The sequence below is a fragment of the Argopecten irradians genome, chromosome 9 (genome assembly GCF_041381155.1).
Source record: "Argopecten irradians isolate NY chromosome 9, Ai_NY, whole genome shotgun sequence".
Lineage (NCBI taxonomy): Eukaryota > Metazoa > Mollusca > Bivalvia > Pectinida > Pectinidae > Argopecten > Argopecten irradians.
This window is the reverse complement of record NC_091142.1, coordinates 19,033,984-19,043,955: the sequence shown is the minus strand read 5'-3', so window position 1 is coordinate 19,043,955 and position 9,972 is coordinate 19,033,984. Positions and strand designations below refer to the sequence as shown.

The window sequence follows — 9,972 nt, the reverse complement described above, 5'->3', positions numbered from 1 at the left end:
CTAATATGGTTGTAAATCAATTTAGTTGTCCTAATCGTTTTTAAGTAGTCAGTAAACATGTATTCATTAGCACTTTCTTATTGCAACTGCAATCACTAAAACTCATTGTGTCTATATCGTGTGTTGATAATCAGACCCGAGTAGTGTCATTAAATAATCAAACTATGACTAATCCCGATTGATTTGCATCATTGTATGGTAAAATAAACACCAACTTTTACCGTTTCCCAATCCTTACATCTTTGTCTTTCCTTTCCAACACTTAGCAACAATGATATTTTACTTTTTCTTTTAAATATTAGTACTGTCGAATTGATTATGTCATATATATGGAGACGGGTTAATAAAGTAATTTGTAAAACATTCAAGCCTGTATTATATATATATATATATGTTGTACTGTATATTCTTTCAATAAGACATCATTTAAGCGAACAAATAAAAAACGACTTTAGTTAATAAAAACATATTGAATTTCAAAAAGCATATGATAGATTCGGTTGCAAAATTAGAGTGTTCCGGCAATATGTGTATTCCCCGCCAGACATTTTATCTGTGTACAATTATGGGAAATATTAGCATAATACTATTTTTTAATTGAAAGCTTGTTACTTTTACTGAATTTATTAATTGATAAACGACCCATAAAAATGCTTTACATTTTAAACAGAAGCACAAGCTTGGTTGCAAGTAAATTGCCTTCCTTCGCCTTATTGATTTCGGATAACTTTCACGAATCACGAAATGGTCACGGAGAAGGAAGAGAGAATTAGGTGTAAATGGTTCAAAACAGAAAGCTTTATTCAGTATGGTAATATCACCCGTGTTTTGAAATCTATTTGATATTTATTTGTTTGATTGAATTTTACGAGTTATGTGACAATTAAGGTCATTTAAGGACGATCTTTTATCTCTAAACATGCAAGAACAAAATTACAAGATTGAACTGTAATATTTCAGATAAAATGCAAACCATAACAAAGACATATATATTATGTTCCTTGGACATTAAAAATGCTTATATGTGCCGTAAATGGGAGAAAATGTTGACGTGTTATTTTTTATCCAGAAAATCATTCTAATGGACAGACAAACATTTACAATGCCTTATCAATGTTAGTTACAAAACTGAAGATATGGACTTTAATTGTCGTATTTACGCCCAATGAATGTTTAAAGCTCACATTGATTCGTGAGCATGAAAAATACAACACATATAACTTTAATATCCAATGTTGTCATCGATCACATGCATACCACTGATACCTTAAGTCCCACTACCTTTCCGAAACAAAAATTAAAAGTTTATAAATAATAATAGCTTACGAAAATGTATATCGATGGCCTAAGTTGAAACTTCATTCTCGTTTTACATTCTCATTTTAAAAATTGAAAAAAAAATATTAACACTTGAAAGAATTTAGCTTTTTTTTACCTTTTAATGGTTGAATGATTCTAACACATGTTTGAATCTGATCACAGTCGTTTAGTTCTATAGCCATTTTTCTATATATATACATATGTATATATATGTAAGATTTGTCTACTTTATTTGTCCCGCATTACTGTTCGTGTCATATTATGCAATCGTGTTCATTTTGTATGTATTGATAAAGGAGCAGATCACCTCGAAAATTTGCGTATTATTTTTGTCCATACGGTTTAAATTACTTTTTGAGATATCCATTAGAGCCCTGGTGTGTTTATCGGAGGACACCACAGTGTCCGACCAGTTGAAATATGTCTGTTTTCCGATGTTTCTGGATACCTAGTGACATTTATAAGGCATAAAATATATTGTATCATATACCAAATTAAAGATAAATCATCTGGCTGTCGATTGAACGTATTCCCATTGTCACATCTTATACGGTTTGTAAATAATCATAAGCATACTTTTTCCCTGAAATTGGGTAGTGTTAAATGGCCGACCGAGTTATAAACCTTGACAAAATATTACATATTTATAGAGAGAGAAAAATGTCACTCAATGTTATATCCCTGTGCAGTCAGGTGAGTCATCATTAAAATTAGAGAGATATTTTCGCTTGGTACCAGTAGTGATTTACATTACCGCCAAGACGTTTCGTCCCACCACACACCCACCAGGTGGAGTTAGCTACAACATTGCAGCATCACTGCAGTGTTTGGACAGTGGAGAAATTGTCCGGCCATGGATATGTCTATGCATGGTAAGTTGTTGACAACATTTTAACCTGTATCCATTGTATAAGAGGATGCATGTTATCTACAGACACTTAACAGTTAGCAGATTGTTCGGCGGATGTTTCTCGCACCAGTGTAGTGGCAGGTAGGTAAGGCATTGAACCATATAAAATACAGAGGTGTCGTTTACATTATTGAACTTTTTCTCAGCGATGCCTGTGTTCAGTGATAATTTATAGTAAAACAATAAAATCAATACCATGATGTTGATTCCAGCATAAGTATTTCATTATATTTTTGGGTTTGATTGGTATTTTACAGTTAAGTTATATTCGTCCAAAATTCACTGCTTGTTTCAAAAACCGATTAGCTTCTTTTGTAAATTTCAATTTATTTCAATTTATTATAAAAATTTTGAACAAAATTTTCATGTATATTTGTGCCAATTAATACTTAACTTGACATTTACATTTTTGTGTGGTATAACCTTTGAATAATATTTTTGTGCTTTTTATCGATTATATGCACCCGTGTTTTTAAACTTATGAAAAACCTCCAAGCTTAAAACTTATGGGGCTATATTAATCGTAACTTTAAAATAATATTGATAGGTTTCCTTACTTCATATACGTGATATTTAATGCTAACTACATATGTGCATCAATCATAATTTTATGTTGCGATGTCATAAATAAAGAATATAATACATATCCCTTTCGAGCCGGGGGATTTATATATTTGTACTATAAAAATTCATAATTTTTAATCTTGTCAGAATATTTGAAAAAAGTGATTATTTGTTTTAAATTATTGATTTATTAAGTAGTTTACAAAATAAAATATAATTTCATTGTTTCGTGTTCTGCTGATGATAGAGATTTTAACAAACAAAAAACGAAACTAAAACAAAGGCAATTCTTGTATATATATTGATATAAGAGTTTTGTGTAAGTGGATACGAAGTATAGGGATAGTCTACCTGAGGGTTACAAAATGTAGTAAAACCTGTGGCTTGATAAGGTTTTTTAACCATGTTGTTATCTTGCGAGAAGAATTTTAAATGTTTTACGTTCACGAATGAAAGAATATCTTACTCTCATTATATATAAGACGTTTTGTTACCATATTACGACGATGGTCATTTAGGGAAATAAGTTTTAATAAAACGGCAACTTGAAATAAATGATCAAAACATGACAATTACGTGATACATGTATGTTTAACGCAAATCCCGTCGTTTGCGTTTTTATAGTAATAGCAAGCATAGATTCTGAACTAAGCGGAAAGAATCATCGATAAAATAGTATTATTGTTTATAAAATTATGTCAAAAAGTTAAATTGTACGGGAGGCCATGTAATACAGCCTTAGTCGACATGGTGTATTGCATGGGATAAACTAATATTTCATATGTAGGTATACAGAAATAATACATGTACCTGAATATTGATACATATATGTCATGTCTAGTGAAAATAGTTTGTAGTAGGAGACATAACCAATCACTTCAGCTTTTGTCATAGCTTTCCTAATTCTAGCACCACATACTTGTGTGAGTTCACAAGTTGTCATGTCATAACACAAAAGGATACTGCTGAATGGATGCCTGTAAATATTACTTTTTCTATTTGCCAAATATGAATCTGATGTTAATAAGGAATTTTATATTCAAATCCTATATCGCATACAGTGCAATAATATGTACACCAATACCATATGACTATCTAGGACTGTATCAAACGAACAAGCTGAATGTAATATATTTAATATATAATATGGTATCGTTGTGTGATAATCTGTATAAACTATGCATAACAGCTGGTCGATTGTTCGGGCGGATGTTTCTCGCACCATTATAGTGGTAGGTAGGTGAGGCATTGAACCATGTTAAATACAGAATTTAACATCCTGGAACCTATTCTCAACGATGCCTGTGTTCAGTGATAATTTATAGTAAAACAATATAATCAATCCAATGATGTTGATTTCAGCATAAATAATTCATTAATGGGTTTGATTTGATTGGTATTGTACATTTAAGTTAAATTCATCCAAAATTTGCTGCTTTTGTACAAAAACCAATTAGCTTCTTTTGTAAATGTTAATTTATCATAACAATTTTGAGCAATATTTGCATTTATATGTTTGCCAATTAATACTTAAGTTAACATCTACATTTTTGTGTGGTATAACTTTTAAATACTATTTGTGTGCTTTTTATCAATCATATGCACCTGTGTTTTTTAAATTATATGAAAAATAATCCAAGCTTAAACATTATGGGCTATATAAATCGTAGCTTTAAAATAACATTGATATGTTACCTTAATTCATATACGTGACATTTAATGTAAATTACCTCTCTGCATTAATCATAATTTTATGTTGCGATGCAATAAATAAAAATATATTAAACATTCCTTTCGAGTTGGGAGAATAATATATTCGTACAATAAATTCATACATTTGTAATCTTATCAGAATATTTGAAAAAAAGTGATTATTTGTTTTAAATTATTCATTTATTACTTAGTTCACAAAATAAAGATATATTTTCATTGTTTCGTGTTGATTTTAACATTTCATATATTAGAACTCATCCTTAATATTATTACCTGCTTATGATATAGATCTGAACAAACAAAAATGAAGCTAAAACATTGACAATGCTTGTTTATATATTAATAAAAAAACTTTTGCGTAAGTGGATATGATATGTAGGGAAAGTCTACTGGGGGCCACTAAATGTAGTAAAACCCGAGGCTTAATAAGGTTTTTAAACCATTATGTTATCCTGCGGGTATAATATCTAAATATTTTATAGCCACGTATGAAAGAATATTTTACTTTCACTATAAGACGTGTTATTACCATATGGTTAGAACGATGGTCATTTTGGGAAATAAGTTTAAATAAAACGGCAACTGCAAATCTATGATCCAAACATAATAATTACGTGATACATGAATGTTTAACACAAATTCCGACGTTTGCGTTATTTATTGTATCTGAAAATAGCGCAAAAATTCATCGAGAAAATAGTAGTATTATTTACAAAATTACGTCAAGAGGTTGTATTGCATGGGTAGCCATGTAATACAGCCTCAGTCGACATGTGTGTATTGCATGGGACAAACTAGTATTACAAATGTAGGTAAACAGAAATAAAACATGTACCTGAATATTGATACATGTATTTCATGTCTGGTGAAAATAGTTTGTAGTTGGAGACATAAACGATCACAATAGTCCTTGTCATAGCTTACCTAATTCGAGCACCACATACTTGTGTGAGTTCACAAGTTGTCATGTCATAACACAAAAGGATACTGTTGAATGGATGCTTGTAAATGTAAATATTGCTTTTTCTATTTGCCAGATATAAATCTGATATAATTTAATGGGGAATTTTATATTCAATTTATATATCGCATACAGTGCAATGATATGTACACCAATACCATATCACTATCTAGGACTGTATCAAACAAACACACTCTCTGTAATATATATAATATATAATATGGTATCGTTGTGTGACAAATTTTTCATGTTTTATATTTATTTAGGTTCTATACATAATATGCACATGCATCAACATTTTCTGAAAATCTTCACAAATCTATATCAAAATTTATTTGTGTTATAATGATTTAGGTTATATATAAAGTGAATCCTGAAAAAAACATTCACAATCTGTATGTCAGACATCTAAATGTGTTCATGTTTTATTTTGTGTTGAGTTAGATTATATATTATAGGGACGGGTCGGTGTGATCTAGTGCCTCACGTTGGGCGCCAATGTAGAAGAACAGATATATATATATATATGATCCATGTCGATTGTCCCGACCAGGAATCAAACCAGGGTTTCCGACGTGAAAAATTCGGGATTTCTACCCACTAATCCAAGAAGCATGCTCCGTCAGCCGTGTAACAGAGACCTTTTTTCAACACAAACCACACCGACCCGCTCCTTTTATACTAAGCATGCAAGACATCAACATATTCTGTAAATCGTCACAATCTTTACGTCATACATCAAAATTATTTTTAATTTATGTGTAATGTTGGCTATTTTAAGATCAATTAATGTATGCTACTACAGATATACATGTAACATCAGTAATTGATAAATTTGCAATTTATTTATGTATTATGTGTAGATTCAATCAAACTTTTAAAAGTTTTATGAATATTTGTTTACTCCAATGACAATCTTCAAACTAATCTTAATTTCATCCGCACTAGAAGTATTGACTGTTACATTTCAAGAATATATACGTATATTACCTATGTCCTACACGTATATGAAATGAAGTATTGATTGCGCATGCCCAAAAAGCAAAAAAAATCATATTATTTTGTATGTTAATTAGACCTATAACACACGATTGACCACCAATTATTGTTTAATTGATGAGTATCGTTTATGCTCTGTCGGCGGTGGAGCATCTTTGAAGATATTTAATTTAAACCATGTACTAACAATGCATGTAGAATTGCATTAAGCTAGATTTGATTTAATTTGTTTTTACTGTTTTTGACCCTATTAAGCTATATCATATTGATTTAATGTTTCATTACCATAATAACGTATACATATGCTTTTAATTGGGTAGCTTTCAAAACTGATTAAGATACACCTGATTCTCACCATTCTTTAGAGGATGTGATAACATTACACAAAGAACCATATTCTGAAGACATTTTAAATCAAATGATTACATCTTGTAAATAGGACGTTTATTTAATCAAGCAATCAACGCTGGAATTTTTAGTCAGTTTTTTCAAAGAACGAAGTGGGATCAAAATGTGTATTTTAATCAGACTGTGTCATAGAGTCTGTATGGATAAAAGCGGTAATGCGGTTTTGTTTTTTAATGAAACTGTTTCATAGAGCCTGTATGGAAAAGAGCGATAATGTGGTTTTGTATTTTAATCAGATTGATAGCTAGGTTTCTTTTTAATATTTATCAATAAATTCATATGTTAGACAATGCATATATATTAAAAAATGGGCAATAATTGTACCTTTCAGCTACTGTAGAGTATCGATTCCATGCAATAATTTGGGAGATAAGGTGGTTTCATCTATCATATATCTTTCGTCTTCCTGTTGATATATGGGAGGGGGTAAGGACGTGTAGAGGCAGGTTGCCCGTTGCCTAATACCGTAGTCTTTAACATCTGATAATGAAATATTCTGAAATGAAATTAAAATGGTGTATATTACCTGTTATGTCTATGCAGGACATTTCGTGTACATACTGGGAAGGCCTTAGCTGTTTATTGCACGTTAAGACGTAACTAGCAACCAACGGGGATCGTTGATTATGTATTGTTCATTTTTAATATTATTATGACCATACCGCTTTGCGTTCTTTGGATTGGGACCTTTTCGAAATTAACTATGACGGTTGCAAAAAATACGAAAACATTTAAAACACAGAAAAGTACCCATGTGGTGTCATACATACTGTTAACGAAGAAAATATACGCGACGGCGAATCGTTCGCTGATTACACGAATTTCGCTTAATCAAAGAAAACAAAACCCACGCGCGTAATATTTTTTTCCATGTATAAACTTTATTGTTAAAAGTATGAAAGTGTATCAATTGCGAAAATAACAACACCGTGAAATTCTTATTTCGCACATCGCGAAATTAAATACTCCCAAAATTATCCACGTTTACAGTACCTTTATTGAAACATAATTTATGTAAAGTTATTTTTGTAACAGCATATTGTACCGGGTTAATCGGATGACATTATTGCATTCTAAAACAAGACACAAGATTATTAATATATAGCTTTACTTTTTTTTAGATTTGGAGCTTTGACGGCAATATTGATCGTGGAAATGAAAGGAGAAGAAGATATTTCTGCAAGTGTTGCTAATAGAAACACCACCAATGTATTACAGACAGAAGACGAAACATAAAGCAATGAATAAGACGGAGCGAAGAATACATCTGAAGTAATGCGGTCGTTTTTTGTTGTAAAGCGATTTCTGAGAGTCTTTTTTATATTGACAATAGTTTTAATGATCATATTTTTTATTTTTATTAACAAAGAGGATGCCTCTGTGTCCTTTGCAAAATTTTCTTATCCAATTCATATGGATTTGATAAAAGGTTACAAGGACTTTAAAAAGAATGGAAGAAAACTTCACATGAATCCGATCAATCCCCATCCATTTCAATACATCCATTTTCAATCTCACTGTGATTTTATCTCAAATGAATCTCCATTTCTTTTGATCTTGGTTAAATCTGCTGCCAACAACTTCCATTTACGCATTGCTATACGGGAGACATGGGGGAGTACGCATGCACCAAATGTAAAAATAGTGTTCCTTCTGGCTTATAAAGCTGAACTTCAAGCAGATGTGGACGCCGAAGTGGCCATACATGGCGATATTGTACAGGAATCATTCCAAGACGCCTACCGGAACAATACCTATAAAACGATAATGGGGTTTAATTGGGCTGTCCAATACTGTGATAGGGCCACCCATATTGCATTCGTGGATGACGATCATTATCTAAATGTGAAAAATACATTAGATTACATAGAATCATTGGATCAGTCCAACGACAATGATCTAATGATAGGGCATATGCTTCCTCGCAGCTCTCCAATGAGATCAAAATTTTCAAAATGGCAAGTGACATTTAAGGAGTATCCTTTTGACAGATGGCCACCATATTTAGCCGGAGCGGTCTACCTTGTGTCCAAACAAGTAGCCGACAAACTAGTTTTTGCATTTCCTTATGTTAAATACCTTGGGATCGACGATAGCTATCTGGGAATAGTTGCTCATAAAATCGGAGTTACCGTCAAACATGACGATCGGTTTGTTCCTCCACCTTACGTTTTGTATACAAACCCTGGTCAAATTGTATACGGCGAATTCAAAACTAAGACAGACTTTCAAACAGTCCAACATATACTTTCATATTCTATGGCAGTGAAAATGTGTGCCTTTTCTTGGAAGTGTCAATTTACCTTTCTGATTTGAAGACAATTGAATCATTTGTTTTCTTTAGAAAATCAAAACATAATTGAATAGTTTAGAGACGGGTAATGACATCTGGTGCTATGTAACAGTACTTTCAAAATATGTTTTCTTTGTTAACAATTTTTAGAACCATGCATGTTCTTTAATATAAAAACGTGATTTCCGAAATAAATGTTATGTGCTACTGCGGCACGACGATGTACGATTATGGAACGATCAATATAGCGATGGACGTTATTTGACACGCTAACTGATTACTGCTGTATAACTAAAATGAATTTGATTTTTAAAATACTTAATATAACCTGACGTTCATTTCCACAAAAAAGTATTTGCTAATACCAGTTTTCAACATAAACGTGACTAGCCAACCGTGTCTGTGTAACGTTCGACATTCAACCATCCATAAAAATTTATAAACATGGCATCAGCTAATAGTGTCACGCGTCCTTATATAAATGATTGCGCAAACACAATTCGCAAATAACGCACAAAAGAGTGATACTACTATATGAACGTTAACATTTCTGAGTTCGTGGAAAATAGATTTGGTTACAGTGCCCCAGTTGATAGATAGAGCGTGACATCACATGGCAATAGCTATAATGGGATGGCGTCGTTGTTCAGGTACTTTTGTACTTGCTAATTAGTGTCCGCTATAAATTATTCATTTTGGGTTTTTTTCATTAACATAATTAGTTAAAATCATAGTACCGTCTTAATAGCACACGGTATGTAAAAGTATAAAAATTATTTCTATTGTCGAACAGACATTAAAGCT

The 9,972-nt window shown here is 31.7% G+C and overlaps 1 protein-coding gene across 1 annotated transcript; it reads left to right on the top strand.

The window, feature by feature from the left end:
- Positions 1 to 2,093: 2,093 nt before the first annotated feature.
- Positions 2,094 to 9,765, top strand: LOC138330855 (beta-1,3-galactosyltransferase brn-like). The gene is made up of 2 exons (XM_069278357.1): positions 2,094 to 2,192; positions 7,997 to 9,765. The coding sequence occupies exon 2, from the start codon at positions 8,151 to 8,153 to the stop codon at positions 9,189 to 9,191; it is 1,041 nt and encodes a 346-aa protein (XP_069134458.1). The 5' UTR covers positions 2,094 to 2,192; positions 7,997 to 8,150; the 3' UTR covers positions 9,192 to 9,765.
- The last annotated feature ends 207 nt before the right edge of the window (positions 9,766 to 9,972 follow it).

Excerpts from the sequence above, each read along its gene's own strand:
- LOC138330855 (XM_069278357.1), top strand. The coding sequence starts at position 8,151 with ATGCGGTCGTTTTTTGTTGTAAAGCGATTTCTGAGAGTCTTTTTTATA.